Here is a 25,813-nt window from a genome sequence, read left to right on the forward strand (position 1 = left end):
GTACATGTGATTGATTTGAATTTATACTTCCCTTTAACAATCTTAATTCAACATTATTCAAGTAGCCTAAACATTACATAATTGTAAAAACAACGTTGTATTTGAGTTTTTGCGCTAAACATCGTCTTTTCGAGTTACGAACTTTTCGACTTGCGAACAACCGCTACGAACGGATTAAGTTCGTAAGTAGAGGACTTACTGTATATTAGTCATATTTTGTAAATTCATTTGTAATTATTTACAAGACGTTATCAGCATTTAATCTGAATTTTTAAAGTAATTCGATTATTATTTTATTTACTTTTTAAGCATTGATACTATTTTCATGAACTAAAGAAATCAAAAGACATTTTATGAAATGAAGTTGATACATTGTTTCCAGAAGAGCAAGTAATAATTCTTTCGTTAAGCAGTTTTTTAAGTTTCTTTCTCCCAGTTTATCGTCGCTAATAGTGAATCGTCTTGTTCTGTACCCGTTTATTACATTCCCTTTGGAGTAGAATTAATATTAAATGTAAAATATATATTTATATATCTAGTGTGCCATCCGTGGAAATGCCGTTTCCCTTGTATTTTCTAAAATATAAATATTTATATTTTATTATTATTATTTTGCATAAAGACATATCCCAGGGGTTTCTTCATTTAGAATAATGGAGACTTTCACACAAAAAATATATAATTTTTTTTAACAGTCTTTTTTTCCCTGGTTCACAGGCCAACGAAGTAACAGTTAATTGGCTTGAAGAAATAATCTTAATACAGCAAAAAAAATAAATATTAAAAATTACCACAAAGTTAAAACATGATACAAACGCCGACCTTTTATTAGAGGTTACGGCGCTTTTACAATTAAACAATGATTAAAAATTTTCACAAGATCTATCGTGTCTTGTAGCACTTTTAACCAAATAGCTTATACAATAGTGGAAACTCGTGAATTAGTATGTACTGTACAGTACAGTACTGTACAGTACCGTAGTGGCGACAGCGCGAACTAGTAGACATCTAGCGGTTCGAAGAGAACACTAACATCTCATAATATGTAAAGTCTAACAAAACTTGCAAAAATGCGACGAAATAAATATTTTATCATCTTTTTGTCTTTATTTTATGATCTTAAATCATGAATTATAATTTTATTTAGTAGGAAACGTGGATGGATAGTGATTTAAAGCAGGGATGGCTCACCGACTGCGCCTACCCGACTACAAATATTTAACTTTTTAAATCTGTCCGACTGGAACGACTAGTCGGTCGGCCGACTGCTGTTGCCATGGCAACACGACCTGGACTCGAACCAGCGGTCCAGTCGGTCATAGTGTGAGACAGCCCTAACACAATACAGTAAATGACAATTAAGGCGTCAAATTCACGTGACATCTGCAGGCAATTATCGTGATGGTTCATTTATACTTCTAAGCTCATATATCGTTATAACTGCCAGCTTAATTCGCCGTTAATACCTGCGAATGATGAGTCAAATTATTAATAATTTATAGAAATAATTTACATTATATCTAAATTTTCATGTAAGACGATTAATTTGTGTTTACGTGCTAAATATTGCACAAATATGTCTTATAATAGTCGTGACGCTCAGCGCAACTTTGCTATGCGAAGACGTGACGCGTTTCCGTCGGGAAGACTCCGGATTTTGCTCCCATTTCGGGAAAGCACTTAAAAATTCAGTTTCATTTTTCATCTTTACTCAACTACAAATAAATTAATTACTTCATTAAAATTATAATAAATTTGAAATGACTAGCATTAAATCTTTTATACGTTTAAAAAAAATTAGTAAAAAATTTTAATACGAAACTAAAGTAATAAAAATACGAATATTTAGATAATTTTAAATTCGACGAGGGGGCGCTGTCTTCAGAAGTGTTTTGATTTTGTAAGTGAAGTGTGGTTTAGAGTTGCAGTTGTTTATTTGTAGATCCCTTTTCCTTCGAATTTTCGTAAATTTGTGATGAGAACTCGTAAGTATCCCGTTCTCGTCATTAAACCACCGAATTATCATCACAGAAATGAATAATAACCGTTATAATTCTGTTCTAAATGACGATATTTTAAATAGCGTCATTTAGAACAGACGATATTTAGTGCTTGAGACTGGCCAATTCTATCGAAATTGGAAGAATAAGTCACTAAATTTGATTTGGAAACTTGAACTGATTATAAGTTTAAATGGTTGGACGAATGAATGAAGTTATAAAATATTTAACAAATGGGTTAATGTTACCCTTGGTGCCAAGATGGCGGCTCGTCTCTGATTCCAGCAAGGAAACAGTGGGACGCACGTTCTAATTTAACCTAACGTAACCTATTCTAATAAATTAGCATAATTATTAGCAACCAAATTATTAGAGTAGGTTAGGTTAGAACGTGCGTTCCACTGTTTCCTTGCTGGAATCAGAGATGAGCTGCCATCTTGGCACCAAGGGTAACATTAACCAAAAAATGAATTTATTGCAATTAGTTTTCAAATTTCTTAAATGAAAATAAGTTATTTAGGTACAGTTGCAGCCTCTGAATGAGGAGGAGAGGGTTTATTACTTGTTGCCATCACCCATCTTTGTGAAAAGGCTACCCCTCATCTGCATCCAGCTTAATGTAAAAGTTTGCATTGAGGATAATACAAACTTTTCACAAAGCGAGTGCCTTTTGAGAGTTTACTTTGTATAGAGCGGTTACAAACTCCTTGTACACACAAATTAGAAATTATTTTTATACTCTTTTTCCATTCTGTGTGTAAATTTCAAGCTTTGCCTGCATTCTTTCATATATTATTTACCATCTTGACAATTAGAAGTGGTTAAAAGGAGGCCTATAGTTGTTTTAAATCAGCTGTTATAAGGTGATTGAGTAGTGTGTCAAACTGGATTATATTAAGTCGACTAGGGTTGTCACCTTTTGGTTTTTGAAAGTAAGGACAATGATTATAATGCATGCATGGGGGTTGTAATTGGATATTCGGGCTGGCAACCTCTTTCAGTTTAATGCACTACGGGCAAAAAGTTTTCACAAAATGCCTTGTGACACCTTTTGCAAAAATTCTTTTCGTAAGCTTCTCTAGGTTTTGTATTTTTGCTTTATAATAACCTTGAATTTAGTTACAATGACTGACAACTTGTCAGTTAAACAATGTATTTTGAGTGACTTCCCTAGTAAATAGAGGCAAATGTGTGGCATTTTTATATTCTTCCGCTTTAGTTCTATTCAAAAATGCAATTCGTGCAGCAGTGAATTGAATTTTTGAAGGATTTAAATGTTTGTAGATTTCACAAATCTTAATTTGATACTTTTAAGTGTGTTTACTATATTATGGAGCAGAATGGGATGAGATCACTGTGAAAGTCACTTGTGTTGGAATGTGGGAGAAAGGGCAATGATAATGATTGATTATCATAACAATAAGCAACCTTTACTTCTGGTTTCAAAACTTTAATAATTTGTTAAGGTAAGGAGCCTGACAACCCTAATGCAAATTGAACTTATATTATGTACTGGCATGCTGCACCCTCAAATAATAAGTACACAGTGGGTTACATTACATGAATATAGTGAACTTGTGTATTTACCACTGTTAAGTTTTTTTTTTGTATGTTTGAAATATTTTAAATTTAATCTTTAAAACATTCTTTTCCTAGCATTCCAGTCTTGGAATTGTTCTATAACTTGAAGCAGACCTTGGGTAAGGTCAAAAGTGTTCATTTAACGAATTATTAAAGTTTTGTCACCGGAAGTAAAGTTCCTTTGGAAATTTAAATATCAAATTTCCAAAGCAAAGAAATTTAGAAATTTAATGTAAAAAAAGATTAAATTTTACAACCAAACTTACACTTTAATGGAGTACTAAATACAGCTGGACCTCCAATAATGACCACCTCTAAATGGCAGCCAATTTTTTGGGAACATTTCTTTGTGAAATGCATACAAAATACCACTTACCTCCAAATGACTGCTATTTTTCTGTTTCCATAAGTGGCCATTGTTCAGAGATTTAATTGTATAATGTTTTTTATAAATTATTGTTTTTTTATAATTGATATATTTCACAATTATTGCAAACTTCGTAATCAATTGAAACAATATTTAAAAATTCATGATTATTTTAGAAATTGCCTTATCATTCTTATTTAACATCCAAAGGTGATAAAATATCTTTGAAACTGACTATTTGACAGGAATGATTTAGCAGTTTTATTTAATAATTCATGTTTAATATCAGTTATTACATATATAATACAGAAATTTGCTGCAATTTTGATGGAAAATTGTTTTGCTATTTCTTTGAAGAGATTTCACAGTTCAGTGTGTTATAAATTTAGAATTGCCTCTGCAAGTATGGCATCTAGGCTCTGGATAGGGCTCAATAAACCTTTTGGGACAAGAGTGCAATATTTGTTGTTGTGCGAGCATGGTGTTTGTCCATATGATGAGGTTCTGTATCATGTTGTGGTCTAGTACACCTTTACAAGAAGCTACATTACATTCAGTTAGATATGGCAATGGTTAAAGTGCTTTTTTTGAGAAGCTTCCTTAATGATTGTGTTGATTAATATTGTTTTAAACATAAGTTTTTCTTTTGTTTAATAACATAGATAAATATATAAATATAATATAGAAATATTTCTATCAATTAGGTTACATTGTCTTTTAATTGATAACTTTTTATCACTAATATTTTTAATAAAATTCAAGGTTTTGCTAAAGTTTCATGAATAAAAATTTATTAAAATTGATATCTTTAGTTTCTTAGCAGTTCTAATTGTTAAAAAATGTTTTTAAAACTAGGAGAAATCAAAAGTTTAAGTTTTCAGATGATTTTAAAATCTTTATTTTAAAAGTTTGAATTTTTTCAGTTGTGTTTCTGCTTCAAAATGGTTAAAGGTTAGTTCACACTATTTTTTGGACAGGTTTTACTGTACTAAAACCCTGCATGTATTACTGTATTTGTTTCTGGATTGTGGAGTATTTAGCTGCTTACAATATAAAATATAAGATGTTTGCAATGTGAATAGCTTAACCAATGAGGAAATGCAGAAGAAAATGAAATAAATTAATCAAATGTAGTTTCACTTTTTGGCATTCATTTTTCAAAATATTTAATGTTTTGTCATAATTTTTTTATTGTAGATGCATTACTTTTCTTTAACAAATGTTCTCGATGTTTCCTTTGTACTTGTCATGTTTGTAAAAGCTTGTATTTACAACAAAGTTTCCAATTGGTTACTGGATTGACTAATGGCATATGTCTGGCATACATCTCTTGTTAGTTGCTGTATTGGTAATGGTGTTCAAATGCTATCCTATTGGCTGCTGGATTACAATAGTCTTTTAGCACAGCAAAAAGATTGTCACTCTACTATCTGACATATAACTTTGCTGTCCAATAATGCTTATTGCTGTGGCAACATTGTGCTGCATTATGCCAAGCGGACAAATATGTATAATGTGAACCATCCTCGACAACTGTTCAGACAATTAATTTCTTGTTTGATCATTTTATTGATATTATTTGTGACTCGCATGTCTGATTGATGTAATATAACATGGATGAACACAATTGCAGATCATCACTCTTCCTAACCAAGCTCTGACAATCATGCAGTATTTGTGAATAGACTGGATATGATATCCTTAGTATTTTTGTATGTATGAAGGTACTGGTTATGCAATAGAACACTTATGTGACTATTTTAAATTGCATTTATGAACTTGTGTTTATGGAACAATGGTTGTTCTCTTAGGTGTAAGTTATGTGAAGATTTTATCTTCATTCTAGTAATTTTTTGCAGTGTGTGACATTGTTGAATATATTGCATGAAAGTACATATGAATATGCAGTAATTAAATTGTAAAAATGAACTGTTTAGAGTAAGATTCAGATCTGTGTATAAACTTGCATGCATTATTGGTACATAATTTTAATTTTTACATCAGATAGTAACATTCTAGAATTATTTATATATAGTTCCTTTTGAAATATGATCTTTTTCATTGCCTCTGATACAAAACTGAATTGTGAGGAATTAGATGAAGCTATGGGAGTGAAGAAGAATGAAATGTGTAATGCTACTGTTACCAGAGTAAAAATTTTCCTCAAACTAAAGAAATGCCACATCAATTGATATGAGCAAATTTACAGCACTGTAAGGAACAGCCAGAAAAGATCTGAACTTTACTTGATTCTAAGATACATATTTTTCTTAAACAAGTAAAAATTGGTAGAAAAGATTTAGGATTAAGGAAATGTGATGTTTAGAGCCTTTTGAGCCTTGTGTTAATATTAAATTGATCACTGAATGCAATAACTCAATCACTTCTGCACCCATAAATCCTATTATATTAATTTTAAATTTATTATTTAAATATTCTAATCACTTGCCAGCATATGTTTTCTTTTCCTTTATTACAATTCATTGTTAGTGAATTTATCTATGTAAAACGTTTCACATCCTGAGAAGGAAGTTGGAAATTTTATTACACTTTATCACGCAAAGAACAAACACAACTGTGTACAATAGAAATATTGACAGTTTTTTTTCCTTTTACATTTCCTTAACTTCTTATGTTTTAGTAACAATTAAACACATTCTAACTGATGCTATAATGGCATAAATATTAACAGAAAATTGAATTTATTACTTTTTTATTTAATTATTTAATACTGTTGGAGCTTTTAATTAAAATAAAATACACATTGCAGTACAGAATGGAATAAACCTGTATTATTGTTACATTTATACAGCATGTTTTACTTTGTATTATACTAATTCTTGTTTAGTAGTAATGGTATTGTAATGTTTGAAGAGTGTATGTATAGTTTTACTGTTGTAATTATTGTACTAGTATTTGGCAAGCAGGAAATTTGTCATGTTTAAGAATTATTTTCAAAATTTTTCAAATATATGTTGCTACTGAATATATACAATACAGTAGAGCATTGATTATCTGACCCCCGATTAACCGACCGTGTTCTAGTCGGCAAATTCAAATGTCCGCTAGTGATGTGGCACTACAATATTTGGTTATGTCTTGGCTACTTTAATATTATTTTTGTTAAATTTTTGCATGTTTTAGCTGGCAGCACTGGCTCAACCATAAAAGGGAGGCTAGTATTTATACCAGGCCTAATACACTATACTAATAATGTATTTTTTCATACTTTTCGGTTATTCGACCAACCCCAGTCCCCAATTAAGTCGGATAATCAATGCTCTACTGTATTGCTATTGAATCTGTTTATATTGCAGAATGTTGCTACTGAACCTTCTAACCAATGATTTTTAAGGTATAATAGTGATAAATGCAAATGATTTCACAAATATTATCTAGATTAAATTAAGACTTAATTTTTTTTTTTATTTTAAGGTAGAGGATATAAAAAATAATGCTGTTACAATTAGCAATGGTTATTTTTAAATGTAACATTTAACTACACAATAGAATGTGTGTGTGTTGGTGTAATAAAAATAGTATTGCTTTATTTTGTACTTGTTATTTATAGTGCATTCAGTTTAGGTTTTTAAAAATGTTCCAGGATACTTGAGGAAAAAGTAATTTTTACTGAAGATTTATAGCAGCTTGAGTAAAAATTCTTCTTTGTTTTTTTTTTTCATAAGCATCATCTATATTTGTAAAATATAAGATACTGAGTTTTTATTCAATGAAAAATAATTATTACATAAATTTTCTTACAAAAGAGAGAAATTAAGACTATTCAGACACACATGTTGCCTACATCTAAAATCATGTAAAAATCAACTTGGACTTTTGTGTATGGTCTCCTGTTCTTAGGAGTCTGATGTGTGCAAATGCATGCTTGTTATTCAGTATTGTCAAGGTCATTTTACATTATATAAACTTACGTAAAAAACCCAGAAAAACCACATTTCCTACAAAATTACTCCCTTTAAAACTACTACTGTTCAGTTTATAATTAAAATGTGGAGTGTAAAGTGTAATATCATTTATAATTAAAATCCAGCTGAAATGGTGTTTAACATAGTATGATGTTGGGCTGTTGACTTCAAATTTTGCATTTGGATATTCATTTATTGTTTTTTTTGACCTTGTAAGTTAAACTCAAACTAACAAAACACATTAACAGAACTAAAATGGACTTTGTATGCATAAGATACCTTCAACAATATGCAGTGGTTGTTCCACTGCATATTGTTTAAGATATCTGGCTGCAAAAGACCTTAAACTGCAGTTGTCAACTCCAACATTGGCTCAATAGTAACTTTCATCCAAGGCGAAACTAATTTTTGTCACCCCTGCTTTTAGAACAGTTGACAACAAGGAGCACTAACACTGGTGTTTGAACTATTTATAAACAATTTTAAAATACTTCTACAGGACTTGATTATATTTGGCTTATTATTTTTATTTACTTTTTCCTCCTTTTGAATATTTCTGATGCTCATTTTGCTATTATAGGCAGTTGCACCACTTCACCCATTGAGCTGGCCATAATAAATTCATAAGAATTTATTTTTGAGCATTATACTCTGATCAGAAACTCCAGCTTAATTTATTCTTGATGTCATTTATAAGTAGAAATTCTGGTACTTTTCAGTTAATGGGATGCTAGCAGATATGTACAGCAAGGTAAACTCTAAATGAGGAGTTTCACACCACCGCCAGAATTGTTTACCCTTTGTGTGATATTTGTCTCCGAAGGTCAGTTTTTAACATGTATCAGTCTACCACCTATTCTACATGCTTCACATGTAGATCTGCACCTTTGCACATGAGTGGAGGTAAGCCCTACACCCCTAAAACTATATAACATCAAGTACTCCACAAACAGTCGAGTGGGATACTCAAAGCTAACACAGTTGCGTGGGCTAAATTGTTAAACGCGATAGACTTCTGGCATCCCGTTAACTGAAAAGTACCGAATTTCTTTATATATTCATTATCGAGACATTGGACAAAATCTAACTATACTTGGCTAAAAATCTTAGAAGGATTTTAAGCCAAGGATGGTCGGATTTTGACCGAAAACATTTTAATTTAATAAAGTGTCACTTTCTTGAAATTAGCAGTAATTTATGTATGTACAAAATGAGTGCTTAAGTTATAGTTGGGTGCATATTTGGACAAATAGAATAACTGTACAGAATTCATGTTGGGATAGAGTAAAACTAATATAATGAAAGTACTGTACATTGTACACTATACTGTAGTATAATTATAAAGTTTTTATTCCATATCACCTAAAGGAATATAAACTGTAATTACTATATCAATGAAAACATCTTAGAGCTAATATATAATTTTCATTAACCAAAATTTTGAATATAATTCCTGTAAATAAATATTACTCATTGATTTTTCACGTTTTTAATGTATATAATTAACATATTTCTATGTTATAAGTAACATTACGTTTTGTTGATTTTTTCTTCACAGTAATTTAACAAGATGGCAGGAAGAATTCAAAAACTGGTAGCTATTGGAGGAAGTAGTATTCTTACATATTACGGAATATCATATTATCTAGAAAAAGTAAGTACTTAGTAGCGTTAATTGTAATTTTTTTGTATGTAAACAGTAGTTTGGCAACAAAACTTCAAGGTATAGAATATTAAATAGAAAAGAAGATTTTATGCTCATTTTTCTATTTGCTTTAACTGCTGATTATAATGGAGATTCTATATCTTATTTAATTATTGCATGTGCAGTTTTCTAGTAAATCTGCAAAAATTATAAAGCTTAACAACAAATTTTGTTAAATGAGGATTTTGTTTGTGTTTATGCATTTTTTTTTTTAACACACTTTTTATCTTTTGGAATATTCATGTGTTTTCACAATAGGATGAACACAATAGGGTTCTTCTGAAATCAATGCTGTTAGTTATGAATTTAGCCAATTTGTATTGTATGCTATTGATTTTGTTAAATTGTCTGATGGTTTTGTTGAATGTTGTTTTATGTAATAATTGAGGCAGTGTGTTAGTAAAGCCTCTTCTATGTGGCTTACAGAATTGTTTGTTCTCAAAATCTGTTTGATAGATTTTAATTAAACTTTGCCATTTTCCATTAATTGCGATAAGGGATCCAAAAATGTAATAAGGAAAAGGGGAGTCCATGATGTCGTTTTTGAGATATAAGGTGATTTCACGAGCATGCGCAACAAAGCAATATTGTGCAACTTTGTCACATGATTCCCAAGGTCGCATGTCTTCTATGTGGTTTATAGAATTGAGTTCGTTCTCAAAATTTGATGGACCGATTCTGATAAAACTTTTCCATTTTATATTGGTTGAAATTAATCTAGAAATGAAATAAATGTAAATGTAGAAAATGAGTCCATGATTTCGTTATTGATATAAAATGGGGTCAAAGTGACAATGTCCATCCTTCTTGAGCCTGCCTAATAGAATTTAGCAGCTCCTTGATCATGCTAAATTTTATTAGGCATGCAATGCTGTTTTTTTTATTTGACCCCTAATACAGAATTTAGGGGTCAAATAAAAAAACGGCATTGCATGTACCTAACAGAAAATTGATGCAAAAAACGAACAGAGCATAAGAACAAAACAATTGGCATCGATTGGGTTGGTTTTATTCGTATATGGCAACGTGACTTATGGGCAATCTGCCAAAGGGGAATATTTCTTGGGAGGTCTTTTATAGAAAACTGGTCCCCTATTTAAGATATATTAATGTGAATAAAACCTGGAAAACTCCACATAGCCAACCTGTTGGCCAGGTGCAAAGTCACAACCAGTGTTCAGTAGTTTCATTCACTGGTGGACATTGCCATTGATTGCTTTGTTCTTGAATCATCTGTGTTGAGCCAGGATTATTCCTATGTGCTGGCCAGTACAAAAATCACCTGGCGGATGCAAAGATGTCTGTTTTTGTGGCAGTAAGTGCAAAGTTTACCTGTTTGTGACCATCAGGTACAAGGATTGCCTTTTCTTTGTCTAACAAGTTCAAGGATTGCTTGAACTTGTTAGACAAAGAACTTTTTGGCTTGAACTTTTTGGCTCCACCTCAATTCTGTCATGACGCGATAGTCATGCAATGTCCTAGTAAACATTTTATGTAGTTTTAAATTAAAACTTAAACTGTTTTAGAAATTTATAAGATTCATTGTCCAATGCATCAAGAACTTGTTCAAAGCATGATCTAAAAACAAATTTATTCTTGAAATTGTTCTATTTCAATGAACTTTTCTATGACAGATTTCTTATTTAACCTCAGGATTTAGTGTTAACTATTTCTTCAAGTATACAGTCAAACCTTGAGTTTTGAACTTAATTTGTTCCTAAAAGTTGTTCAAAAACCAAAACAAATTTTCCCATAAGAAATAGTTACAAATGGGTTAATCTGTTCTTGACCCCCAAAACAAAACCTTTTTTTTTTCTAATCTTTTTAGCTGTATTTCATCCATAAAATGCCTATGAAGGCAATATATTATAATATATATAATATGCACTTTGCTTTTAATACAAATATATATGTATTAAAAGCAAAGTGCAAACTGAAACTAACACTTTGCAAAGTGCTATAGATAGAGATTCAACTCTGCCTGCTTGAAATATAACCAAATCAAGACCAACAACAAGTACTTTATCCGTATGTTCTGAAATATTGTTTCAATTGATTTGATTTTAATTAATTTTAACTTTTTTTTGTTTTAGTTTCAGTTTATAGGCATGTTTTTCAGTTTAACATGGTTTTTATTAATTAATTTGATTTCAGTTGAACTGCCACACATGCTGAAAAATGGAAATAGTATCTTTTCCACACATGCATTGAAATGTAATTTAAATAGCAACAACATCACGATTCATATCGTGATGCGAGGCAATCTCGCCGCCACTAACTCCTGAACTGATACTTCTGTCATTGATTGGTTGGGCCATTGACTTTCTTTAACACAGGAAGTATAGGAAGTTGACTGTCAGTGATCGTCTGCGTTGATTATCTCGTTTGGCAACTTGGACAAATATGGCATTCAAAATTTTGTTTGTAAAGCGAGGAGTTCAAGACCCAGGTGTTTGACTGTAGCTGTTTTAAAATGTTATAATTAATACTTATTAGATATGCAAATAAACAAAAAGTGACTTCACTTGTTTCATTTCCATATTGTTGAAGAATTACATTAATACTATAACCTTTATTTCCTAGTGATTTACTAGAATATATGAAAATATTTTCTGTACTTTCTGATTCTAGCTTATAATAAGGTTTTAAATGTCATTTTTTTACTGTCAGCTGTCAATTATTGATAACTATTGATAACTGTTTAGTACTATCCGTGGATTTGTTGCTAAAGTATGATTAACATGTTTATGTAACTGTGCTAAACTGTACTTAGGCTGGATTGTATTAAAATGCTTCTTTCTTTTTTGTAGGTTCACTTTGTGATAATGCTTGTATTTTTGAATGTTATGGGAATTGTTGGCATATAATTTGCTTTTGTGTATACAGTGGTCTTTATAGTTTGTATGTGGTTCAAACGAAATTTTTGTGTTACCGATTGATGTATGTGACAGAGAGACTGATGTACAGTCAAACCTGTTTTTATGCGCTCTTTTTATGTGCGATTTTTTTAATGCGAATTTTTAATTTATGCGGTTTTTTTTGTGCGTTTTTTTATTTGTGCGGTATAGTTGGCGACTAGTCTCGTGCGATTCGTCATGTCTCACGTTGACTTATTATAGCTAAATAAACTTATTATAGCATAAATGCACTTATTATAGTAATATTATTGCATGAATATGCAAAAAATGAAATAATTTACTTTTTAAGTCTACAAAACACCACCTGGACAAAAATATGTAAAACAGACGATAGACCAGACGATGCAGTCAAGTGCTGACATCTGTTGTCAATAAATTCTATTTCGTACGGTTTTGAGTTATTTTCTATGTGAGACTTTTTTTATGCGGTCCCTGTTGACCGCATAAAAAAAAAATATTTTTTAATTGTGTTGCGAAAACTATTTTTTACAGCCATTCGTGAAGTTTCGTGCTATTTTTTTTAATGCGTCTTTTTTTAATGCGGTCCCTATCCCCCGCATAAAAACAGGTTTGACTGTACATGTCTACTGTCAGTCACTAGTTTTTTGTTGCATATATGGTTGGTAAAACAGACAAAATTGAGATTAATACGATAAACTAACCTGTAAACAAAGTGCATTTTTTTTACTGTACAGTGCATGCATGATATATACATACAAAATTCGGTAATTCAATGATATGCTGTAATCCAACACCTTCCAGTCAAATATATGTCAATTACAGAGACTATCGAGATGATTTATAATCCTGTAAGTGGGTAACTACAACACTGATATGTAAAGGATGTCTGACTTCACTGGTTAACATAAATGTTAGGTTTTATTTTTAGATTTTCCCATAAAGATGTTGAATGTTTAATTTTGTAAATACATTTTCACTATTTTGTTCTAATAAAGCAGTGTTCTGTTTTAGTTTGTATATAGTCGTAAATTTATTTCTAAAATATTACTGTAGAAAGAATTAGCATACATCACTGATTAATGTTATAATAGTTATGAAATGCATGAAAGTAAAACTAAGAGAAAGTAGTTTGCTTTATCTTCTCTTAAGACAGAAAGGTTTTATTTTTTTCTCAGTAGAATATAATAAAATATAACAATATTTTGATGTGAGATCCGGGAGACACCCCCTTTCTGATGGGAAGATTTAGATTAACGAACAATAGTGACTAATGAACATGTGGGAGTCACAAGACTTAAACAATGACATGAGAGAAATAAACTGTTGTCCAAGTTGCTACCATTCCATGACAAAATCTTATGGTTGCCCACCAGACGTGTCTTGTGACAGAGAATCACTTGATGAAATTTTCACATTAAGTGGGAAACTGTCGGGGATAAAAGGGGTTTGCACCAAAGGTTCAGGGCAAACTCCTCCATAAACCGAAGATTCCCACCATTCTCTGGGCCTACTCGTCTATCCGAACATCTCCATTGAACTCTGTCTCCAGAGAAGTCTCCCTATCACCGACCTCGACCATATCAGAACACATCATTATCTTCCTGAGGTATTCTACTTGATAGATTTATGTTAACTCTCTCTCTTGGTGTATTAGTTGCTAAGTAGCTAGCTTTGTAACCTCTTCATAGATATTTAATCCCTTTATATTACTTATTAAATTTTGTTGTTTAACTGGTGTTGATATCAGTTATTGCAAGGACTAGTCACCTGTAGACTCACTCGCGACTCCTCTGCTACTTGATAACCCAAACAAATGTCAACCAGTGATCGTGTGAGTAGACTTTGCAAGTCCAATGCTGGAAAAGGGGTTTAGATCAATCACCTCTAACCCCCCCCATATTCTCACATTGATGTATTTTTAAATTAGTGCAAATCTAAATGGAACACACTAATAAATTTGTAAATTTTTCATTTTAAAGACTTGTTTTCTTTTGTTTCATTTTACCTTATTAAGAAAATATTTCAATATTGAGGAAAACCAATAATGAAATTTTCATTCTTAGGTCATAGCCATGTAGACAAGTTAATTTCTGGTACAATACATTACTGAGTGAGCAAATGTGATGTCAGATTACAGTGTTTATTACTTTCTTGTTTCTTGCTCTCTCTAACATTGTCGTGCAGTAGCATGAATTTTTCCATATCATGAATTTTTGTTTGAGTGTGTAGAAAGAAAAAAGATTGACATAACATTTACTCTCTCTGTTTTGATGATTTTTTTTAATTGTTTATTATATATTTTGGGATAAGTTGTAACTAAATTTTTGTCTAAGAAAGCTTGAATCATTTTTCTTCTTGCTCATATATGTTGAAGCCATGTTTGAATCACATGCACATATCAAAAACAAGATATATAGCCAATGCACAATTACAGTATAAAGGGAGAATTAAAATTGCAATAAAAATCAAACCAGATATGATAAAATCTTGCTATGAGTCTGCAAAACATTCTATTCTCACATATGCATGATCTTGCTTTGCAAGAGAGAGATTGCTACAAACTTATGGCTCTCTACTGTTTTTGCATATGCGTAACCATAGCCTTAGATTCTTCTCTAAGCTTTACCTTCTCTGCTGATTCGTCAAACACATTCAGTCTGATCAAAATATAATGGCCGTAAAAATTATTTTTATGCTTTCTGAAAGTCATACAACTAACTAGAAATGTTTAAAAACTTGATGATAAAAATAATTATCTTCAATAAATTTTAATAAATTGTTAGAATTCTCTGTAGTTAACTTAATAACTAAAACATTTACATATTGGATTATAATTCAAAATTTTAATTAAGAATTTTTAACTATGAAACAATAATTTTTGTGTGTTTTGATTGTTTAATTGATTTTGCAGCAAACAAAGGCTGACGAGGTAAGAATCAACATTATGACTTGATTCTGTAATATATTTATCTTAAGTGTATTATTTTTTGTTTGATTAGAAACCAGTGAAAGCAGATTATCCGGAACATTATGATAACACTCAACAACTATATAAGTCTACCAGACCGCTTCCCACTCGACGCGATTTGCTGAAATCCCTGAAAGAAACACCAGAATTTGACGTTTTGGTCATCGGAGGCGGTGCAACCGGTTGCGGAGTTGCTTTGGATGCAATCACGAGAGGTTTGCAGTTTTATTAATAAATTATTGAAACTAAAAGTTGTATAATCATAATTTAAATTGAGATAGTAAGTCTTTTATAATCATATTTTTCTGTCTTAAAAGAAATAATACCATCATTACAATAAGCAGCCATTAGATTTCTATAACATCTTTCTGCTCTGTTGGCATTGAGAGGGTCTTTTGTTCTGATCACAAGTTTGACTAGGCCTATGACAGAGCAGCCAGATGGTGAAGGATGGACCCAGTATGTCAAGTTGACAAATCTCATAAAAATTTTAATGATTCAACTCTCTAAGATCATTTTGACACACTGAGATTTATATCTTTCTCTCAGAATGGGTGGTATATATTATGTCAATCATCTTAAACATAATTAATTAAACGTTTTAAGATTATTAAATTATAGACAAAATTAACAGAATTATATTAAATGTTACTTATATTCTTTAGGCTTAAATACTGCACTAGTAGAAATGGATGACTTTTCGTCTGGCACAAGCAGCCGAAGTACAAAGTTAATACATGGTGGTGTAAGATATCTACAGAAAGCCATCTTAAATTTTGACAGGGAACAAGTGAGTTCTATAACATCTTTGCAATTGATCTTAAATTTATTAATTTTACTTATTTATTAGTAATAATGTACATTGTGAATCAGCCCACCTATAACGGATGCTGTTATGGTCAACTACATAATTTTTTATGTGCTTGTATTTTGGGATGACTAGTCAATCACATTAAGTAAGATATTAACAAAGAATTTCAAACAAAACAAATTTATGCTCTTTAGTTGTCTTTTTTGTTGTGGGGATGTAAAGTTCACAAGTTCTTTTCTTGATAAACAGTCATTTATATATAAACATTTATTTACTGTTTATATACAGTAGACCCCCCTATAACACAGTAAGATATGTTCCGTGTTATATGAGTTCCATGTTGTATGAGTCGCTTAGATTTTACAAATACACGAGCCATTCACAGCCTGGCACTTGTGCAGTTTAGTGGGTATGGCTGTTTGAAAGGTTTTCTTCCATAAAATTAATCGATTCTAGACTAATTTGACTCAAACATTTCCAAAACACGTATAATTTTTTGGGAATAATCCATATAAACTATGCTATAAACAAAAAATTGTAGGAATACTTACCAAGTGCGCACCGTTCAAAGACGCCATTGCTTAAGCTTGTTTTTGTCGCGGAGCAGCTCATCAAACGGCAGACGCGTTTCCTGATAAGTTATTCTTTCTGCAAAAAATTTGCCGAACTTTGGAGACATCATTAATAGAAATATAATTTTTATGGCTGTTGAATAATAAATGTTTTTTAGTAGGTCCACTGCTCGTTTACACTCAGCATTGTCAATTGTGCAATGTCCACAATTGGTCCAGATTCGACCAATCCTGTCGAGACACAAGTCGACCATGACAATCTGTCTCATTCTTTTACCGTGTTATACGAATGCAATCACAATTTTTCCACCGTGTTATACGAATCTGTCTTATATGAACCTGTGTTATAGGGGGGGTCTACTATACAGTATAATCTTGTCAAAACAAATGTTATCAATTTCACAAATTCATAAGCAATGACACTTTGTGGAGGAGTCAAGAAGCTTGGCTCACTTTTGTCACCAAAAACGCCTATCTGAATCTGTCTCCTATTTGAGACATCAGCTAACTGTCTTCTTAATAAGGTTAATTTGTGATTTACTCTTATTCTAATTGTCATGCCCTAAAGCTAGTTGGAACTTTGCCAACCATTTCAATATTCTTGGGTACTTCAAACTTTTGTTGCCTAACTTTGTTTCACCTTCATCCTAAGGAAACTCCCTATGTGAAGATTGCCTGACATTATTTTTGAGTAAATACATCAACAACCAAATCTGTTATTCCTCTCTTAAGCTTAGACTTTCTTATTTTTTTTTTGTTCTCGAAAAACCTAATGTGATTCTCTCATTCTACAAAAATCCCTCTACATAACTTGTCATGTTTTATGCAGCTTGTTCCTAAACATTGTATTCTACAAATCAAGCTTGTTCAGTTCTGTATGTGATTATTTTAGAATCCTAACAATCAGGTCCACTCATAATGGGCACAATTGTGGTCGACTATTTATAGTCTTAACATGCTTATAGCCTTGTGTTCACTAATCAGTGAGACTAAGATATTCCGAAAGATGATTTCTTTGATAGCATGTACAAATGTGAAAATTGTGTGTACAATACATTTAATTATTGCTAATACAGTAGACACCCCCTATAACATGGGTCCATATGAGACGGATTCGTATAACATAGCAGAAAAATTGTGATCATGTTCGCATAACACACTAAAAGAGGGTCGTATAACATGGTAAACGAATGAGACAGATTGTCATGGCCTACTCGTGTCTCGACAGGATTGGTTGAATCTGGACCAATAGTGGACATTGCACACTGTTGAGTGTAAACGAGCAGTGGACCTACTAAAAAAACATTTATTATTCAATGGCCATAAAAGTTATATTTCTATTAATGATGTCTCCAAAGTTCAGCAAATTTTTTGCAGAAAGAATAATAACTTATCAGAAAATGCGTCTGCCGTTCGATGAGCCGCTCCATGACAAAAACAAGCTTAAGCAATGGTGTCTTCAAACGGTGCGCACTCTGTAAGTATTCCTACAATTTTTTGTTTATAGCATAGTTTATATGGATTATTCCCAAAAAATTATACGTGTTTTGGAAACGTTCGAGTCAAATTAGTCTAGAATCGATTAATTTTATGGAAGAAAACCTTTCAAACAGCTGAACTGCCTAAACTGCACAAGTGCTGGGCTGTGAATGGCTCATGTATTTGTAAAATCTAAGTGACTTGTACAACACGGAATTGATATAACACTGAATGTATCTACAGTGTTATAGGGGGGTCTACTGTGTGTAGATTTTGCTAATCATCAAAACTTGATGTAACAAGTAAAGTCAATCATACTCAAGACAATAAAAAGTGTCATACAAATTATTAATGAATTCAGGATTCTTACTAGAAATTTAATTATTATTAATTTTGAATTAAATTTATTTTTTTAAATAATCAAAATTTTCTTATATTTTGATAATTGGAATTTATATATTTTAGTATCGCATGGTAAAAGATGCTTTACAAGAAAGAGCAAATTTACTTTACATAGCACCTCATCTCTCTTCTTCAATGCCTATTATGCTTCCTCTTTATAGGTAAATACTTTATAATTTTAGATATAGTTAACTTCATTTTTAACTTTTTCTAGTTTAAAATGTTATACATGCAGGTTTTTATATAAATCTTTTTTTTTTTCCTCCTCATAAATATTTCAACTTAGATTTCTGTTTATTAACCATTATTTAATCAGCATTCAATAGTTAATACTTTGTTTCAACATATGAGAAATATTAATTTCCTAAGTTATAATTTTATGTACCATAGATAGTATAGTTTAGGTTTTATTCCCTTTCTATTATGCACAGTGATTGACCAGATTCTGCAAGAATGGACAAATTTATCACTGGCCTTATAACCTGAAATTGCTTGTGCCTCTTGTTAATCCAATCACTTAAAGTGATTTACATCAAGATGATTTTTAATGTAAATTCTTACACAAGTAGAAGTATTTGTGACGAGCAGAATTGAGACCAGTTGCATCTTGTGTAACACTCTTGAAACAAGCTTACACCAAATGAAAAAGAAATTTGAGTTTTGATGGTATTTCTGAACTTTCTTCGTTAATTTAAGTTATTCCAAATCTAGGTTTGCAGAGTTATCTGGATCCTTTATTTATGAGTTGGCCCACTGGTTGCTGCATGGTTACATCCTTTGAACATCGGTACATCTGGAACATTGGTTCAGTGTTTCGTTCATCAGATTTGTGCTTCACCAATGGAGAATTTGAGTTATCTTCACACGTCTAACACCTAAACAAGCCAGTTTCCCACAGTCCTCCCAGGAAGCACCCCTCTTGGCAAATTGACCATTGTCCATTCCATCAGTCCAATCTAATTTGTGGACAGTTAAGATTTTAGTCATTTCAGTTTCTTGTCCAAGCTTGCTAGTCTCATTATCCATCAGAATCGTCTGTAATTATTCATCTTATTTTTACTTTAAGTTAAAACAATATTTAATTGATTTGTGGATTCACTTGACTTCTATTCAGATTACGTAGGAGTTTTGCATCAATACTTTAGTTATGGAAATTAATTTAATGAGTAAATTTAAAAAAAAAATAAAATAAATTATTTATTTTTTTAAAGTGATAAATTTCAGTGATTTTAATTATAGGTGGTGGCAAGTACCCTACTATTGGGTTGGCATCAAAGTTTATGATTTTGTTGCCGGAAATCGTCGACTGGATTCCAGCTATTATTTAAGCAGAAGCAAAGCTCTAAATTTGTTTCCTATGTTAAAGAAGGAAAAACTTTTTGGAGCAATTGTTTATTATGATGGTAATAACTTCATTAATAAATTGTTTTTAAATTTTTACTGGAAGTCTTGTAATATATCACGTAAGGTAATTTCTTTCAAATTTGTTCTCTGAATCCAAAGTTTTTATAAGGAACATTATAAATGGATCCAATTCAAACTGATCTATGAGTTTTTTTTAAGAAAAAACAAATTTTACAAATCGGAAGTCAACAACGTGTGTGTATTACTTGAAAGATCTGGTGTTTTTTAAACTGTTTTACTGCAAGAGCTTTGAATTGAATTAATTATATTTTATCAAAGTTGAAGATATAGTAATTTGACTCTACAACTATAGTTTCATTTTATTAAAAAATTTATTAAATTACCTCTTTAATTAATTTTGGTGTTTCTATATTTGCACAACATTTTAATATAAATTAATGTATGTTTTTATAGCAATAAATGCCTTTTATAATTTAAAAATGTTAAGTTTTAATTAAAATTTAAAGTAATTTATTTAAAACACTTAATATTATGACTGAATGCAAAAAACCTGACTTATTGAAAGACTAATTTCTAAAATTAGTGTTAAATGATATCTGTATGCTTTACAGGCCAGCACAATGATGCTCGTATGAATTTGGCCATCGCTTTAACTGCAGTAAAGTATGGAGCTACCCTAGCAAATCATGTCATGGTCACCGGAATAAATAAAACAAAGGATTGCGATGACAAAGATAAAATTTGTGGAGTTCACTGTGTAGATATTTTAACAGGTGAGTTTCGATGGAGTAGTAGGCCGCTGCGAGAATGTGGCACTATCAAAATTAAGATAATTAAAATTTTTTATGACAAATAGGAGAAGAATTTAATGTCCGTGCCAAAACTGTTATCAATGCAACTGGCCCATTTATCGACAGAATAAGACACATGGACAATCCTTCACTATCCTGTATATGTCAACCAAGTTCTGGAGTTCACATCACACTTCCTGAATATTACAGGTATGTTATTACATAAAATACATTAATATATTATTGTTTTATAAAATTATTCTTCTTTAAGAATGTTAGAGTAGAAAAAAAGTAGTTTGAAATTATCAGTGTTATAACTAGCTTTTCATCTGTCCTGTGCAAGGCTTTATTTTTGGAGGAGAAAATAATAAAACAAATATTTATAAATTTTTATGTATAGAAGAAATGTACAAGGTTATTTACATATATTTATAAATGAAAGTGTTACTACAGTATATTAGACAGTTTTTTGTCAATTTCATTTTAATGTCCCTCTTTATCCTGTATACCTATTGCACCTACCTAGTTATGACACTAAATTTAGTATTTATTTTTTATTTTTTTTTTAGCCTTCCAGTTAATAATTGTTATAATATATAAATTTGTATTAGAGTATTAAAATCTAAAAATACTAGAAAACATATTTTGTATTAGTTTGCATTTGTAGATACTACTCTTCATCAAAACACTAATTTTTTCATTAAGCAGACGATATCAAGTCATACTAAATGAAATCAATGACTATTTTACACGAACACATCAATAAGTCTTGCTTTTTGTCCATCATGAGTAGGTTTTATTCAAATGGAGTTATCTAAATGTCGAGGAATGAGACCTGACATATCCATTTTATACTACTGTAAAAGATTTGCAAGTTCCAAGTAAGATTTGAATCCAGATCAAGATAATGCCTATCAATCTTGATCATCCAGTCAGCAGTGAAGACAATGTTATGGGTATTAATGTTGGTTTCTTCTTATGTAATACAAGTAACCTATATAACCTTGCTTTTGCTTTTGAAATTAAGCAGAATATCTCTAATTTATAATCATATTTAAAATTTTGTTCAAAAGATTGAATAATTCATTTGTAACAAAGATCCTGTTGTTTGTCGGAATTTTTCTTGCGTGTTTAAACTTGTCATGAATTACTTTTTCATATTTGGGAGCTATAAATGTGTTAACAAAATTGATATAGGATAGATTCAAATAAATTTGCTCATCGGTGAATGGTTTTGCTTAATTTTTAAATAGTTTGTGATTGATCACGAAAAGAGCTTCTACAATTTGAATAATCTTTGTTTATAGGATGAATAGTCGAAATATTTATGAATTATGTCTATTAGTGAATAATAGAAAAATCAATATCAACTCCTTAAGCTATAAAAATATACATTTGCAATTGATTTACTTAACAGTAATGTTAGAACAAAGTTGGAAAAGTGAAATGAATAATTTTACTAAACTTGATAAGCAACAACCAGGGATAAATATAATAATATACAGTGAAACTTCTATTAATGGACACTCCATTAAATAGCAGACACTTTTACTTAACAGACATTTTTACAATCCCCAGACCCAAATAGGACATTTATTATTTAAAGATAAATATAATAGATGCTGTCATCCATAACAAACCTTACGAAAATGCAATGTCCTGCCTTCGATGTTCTGAAAGAATTAATTTTGTACAAAATATTTTAAAATGAAAACAAAGAATTGGTTCAAAAACTCTTTCAGGTGACAAATTCTGATCGAAGGCATCAAATAAAGACTAGCTTAAAACAGGAATAGGGGAGGAGGGCAGGTTGTAAAAAGTCAAACAATATTCTTTTTCTGTTAGAGAAGTTTAATCTGGTTAAGTTGTCAATTACCATTTATTGTTATACATATTAATATTGTTAAATTTCTTTCTTATTGTGGAATTAAGCTTATGATACCAAAAAACTATAAACTTTTCCGAAGTGATTCATTCATTCAACAAGAACCGTAGTACAGTAGTAAGGAAAAAGAAACTTAAGATCATTTATGATGTCATAAATGCAAGAAAACTGAATATCTTTCCACACTTTAAAATGGTTGGTAAATTGCCTTCATACCACTGTTGTTGTAACTGTTTTAACAGCTTTGTGGCAGCTAAAGTGTAATTTTTAATAAATCAGTTACTGAAAAAAGCAAAAATGTTTTAAAAGTTACACCTATTTGATAACTAGAGATCAGACAAATCTTTGTATTACTTGATCATAAATGATGATATAAATGTAACAATTCTGAATATATTTCCTGCCTCCTGAAGTGGATAGCAAATCACCTTCGTAACTCGACATTCAAATGAGATTTTTATAGCTGAAATAAAAATATATATGTGTGTATATATATATATACATACAATATATTATTTTAATTTTATATGCTATATATCTTTTTTGGTATATTCACATTCCTAATCAAATTTGATGTTTTCATAATTCATTGTATTGTTTACTATATGATGACCAGGTTAAGATATAGTATACCATCAGCATGTAACTCTGAATAGCAGACAAACTTCTTGATCTCAACAGTGTCCACTATTCTATACTGTATATATATGTTACCGGCAAAACCCAATTTTACGCCAAACTAGTTTAGAATTATTTTTCAAGTATATTAATGGTTAAATATATTAATAGTTAAATTTAAATTAAAAGGCAGTCAATTAGATGAACAATATTTATTCAAACATAATCTACTTAATTATAAAAAACGGGGTTGATGTTACCCTAGATATCGAAGGTGGCGGCTCGTCTCCAATTTCAGCAATCAGGAGACAGGGAACAGTGGGGATGCCCGTTCCTAACCTATTCTAATAAATTACCATAATTACTAGCAACCAAATTATTAGAATAGGTTAGGTTAAGTTAGAACGTGCGTCCCCACTGTTCTGTCTTCTGATCACTGGAATCGGAGACGAGCCACCATCTTCGATACCTAGGGTAACATTAACCAAAAACGGTATTGATTAGAAGTGACACAACACTTGTACAAAACTATAAAATAAAAATAAGCTAATCAGTACTTATCAATTTGTATTTTTTTATTAAGCAATGCACTTTTAAAGGTAATTAACTTTCGAAAATATTTTCAAAAATTCAAACGAAATAATAAAAATAACTTTTAAAATCAAACTAAAATTAAAAATGAACTTATTTGTGTTTTATGATGAACTTAAATTAACCATTAATATACTTGAATAATAATTCTAAACTAGTTTGGCCTGACATGCTTACGCCAAACTAGTTTGGCATAGAATCGGGTTTTGCCGTTAACATATATAAACTGGACTTAGACTAGCATAGTAAGACTTATACTTAACTAATAAACAAATCTTATTGTAAACATTAAGTACATTAAAATACATTAAAGCAATGTAGCAGATCATTTATACCTATTAGAGGACCTGATCTACATTGGAGTTAGTCAGAATAAGTGAGAGATGGAATACAATGTACTGTACTGACCTGTACTAGCCATAAGTTATGATGACTTCCTTCAGCCAGAATCCTTCATGGTAGTAGGATGACTTTTTACTTATGCTGTTTTCTAACTGACTAGAATAATGTTGGCTTTTTGATAGTTTGTTTTAAAATACATTATTAAAAAATGCTGAAACATTAACTCCCTACATATTATATTTAAAGTATTTTTATTCAATTTGCATACTATGCTTTTTACTAGTGAGTGTTTAATATTATCATCAAATCAACTGTATGGCATTAATCATGGTACACTATTGAATTAGTATTGATTCTGTATTTTTATACAAATTATTAAAATTTTATGTAATTTTGTTTCTTAGTCCTACCAATATGGGATTGTTGGATCCTTCAACCAAAGATGGCCGTGTTATTTTCTTTCTTCCTTGGGAGAAACATACTATTGCAGGTGTGTTATTTGATAAGATTTTACTGAAATTCGGCAATTAATGCAGGCAAACTGATGCTTTCTTAGGTACTACGGATCATCCGACGGAAGTAACTCATCATCCCGCACCGACTGAAGAGGATATCGAGTTCATATTAAGTGAAATTAAGGGATATTTAAGTGAAGATATTATGGGTATTAATATTTGTTTCATAAACAACAATTATGACTTTTTTAGTAATAAATGCCTTTAAGAACTATAACATATAAATTAAAATGAATAGAATTTTATTAAAATTTTAACTTTTTAAAGTTAGGAGAGGTGATGTACTAAGTGCCTGGTCAGGTATTCGTCCATTGGTAATAGATCCTAATAAAAGTGATACACAGTCTATAGCAAGAAACCATATAATTGAAATCAGCAAATGTGGTCTTGTCACAATTGCAGGTATATGCTTACTACATATAAAGCCAATTGCATAAAAGAATATTAAAGATTTTGGAATATGTGCTGTGTAATCCACAAAACTTGGACTAAACTATTAGTAAATGTTAGTTTTTACCTTTTCCATTCTAATTATCATTAAGGCTTTTATGCAATTGCTCTCATATGTATATACAGAATCTTCCAAAAGAATGCACCATTTTAAATTATTGTAATTATGTTGTTATCCAAGAATGTTGTAATGTAAATTAAAACACTGGAAACTGCCCAAGTTTCTCATTTACCCATTACTGTTCAAACCTTGTGTCACATGGCACACATCCAACAGATAATCAAATTCTTTCTACACTTGATCTGACATGTCCTTATTCCTCTCGTGGCCAGCCACAATTCTATAGCTCCTGCAGATAATCATGTTGCATAATGACTGCAGAACACAATGTCTTCTCTATTGTGGAGTCGCCATTTTCATTTACAGCGCTTCCTAGAGGTAGTTGACAACAAGACACTTGAATGCAGATGGGAGATGAAACTCTGATAGTTACTTTATTGATTTGTCTCTCTTGTCTACTTCTTGGATAATAATTTACATAATTACAGTAATTTAAAATGGTAAC

The 25,813-nt window shown here is 30.8% G+C and overlaps 1 protein-coding gene across 5 annotated transcripts in view; it reads left to right on the forward strand.

Moving 5' to 3' along the window:
• Window positions 1-1,850: 1,850 nt before the first annotated feature.
• Gpo1 (glycerophosphate oxidase 1) overlaps window positions 1,851-25,813 on the forward strand; it is a 28,268-nt gene continuing 4,305 nt past the window's right edge. For 2 of the 5 annotated variants that reach the window (XM_067262075.1, XM_067262076.1), the window contains exons 1-12: window positions 1,866-1,985; window positions 9,433-9,528; window positions 15,370-15,387; window positions 15,458-15,641; window positions 16,092-16,216; window positions 18,754-18,851; window positions 19,930-20,093; window positions 20,667-20,828; window positions 20,912-21,056; window positions 24,687-24,772; window positions 24,839-24,946; window positions 25,065-25,199. In XM_067262075.1, coding sequence (XP_067118176.1) covers window positions 9,445-9,528; window positions 15,370-15,387; window positions 15,458-15,641; window positions 16,092-16,216; window positions 18,754-18,851; window positions 19,930-20,093; window positions 20,667-20,828; window positions 20,912-21,056; window positions 24,687-24,772; window positions 24,839-24,946; window positions 25,065-25,199 — 1,309 coding nt within the window. In that variant the 5' untranslated portion in view covers window positions 1,866-1,985; window positions 9,433-9,444. Of the gene's footprint in view, window positions 1,986-9,432; window positions 9,529-15,369; window positions 15,388-15,457; window positions 15,642-16,091; window positions 16,217-18,753; window positions 18,852-19,929; window positions 20,094-20,666; window positions 20,829-20,911; window positions 21,057-24,686; window positions 24,773-24,838; window positions 24,947-25,064; window positions 25,200-25,813 lie in introns of all 5 variants that reach the window. The other 3 variants (XM_067262077.1, XM_067262079.1, XM_067262078.1) reach the window with 3 other exon arrangements.

Source organism: Centruroides vittatus, unplaced genomic scaffold (genome assembly GCF_030686945.1).
Source record: "Centruroides vittatus isolate TY-2023 unplaced genomic scaffold, ASM3068694v2 contig_14, whole genome shotgun sequence".
NCBI lineage: Eukaryota > Metazoa > Arthropoda > Arachnida > Scorpiones > Buthidae > Centruroides > Centruroides vittatus.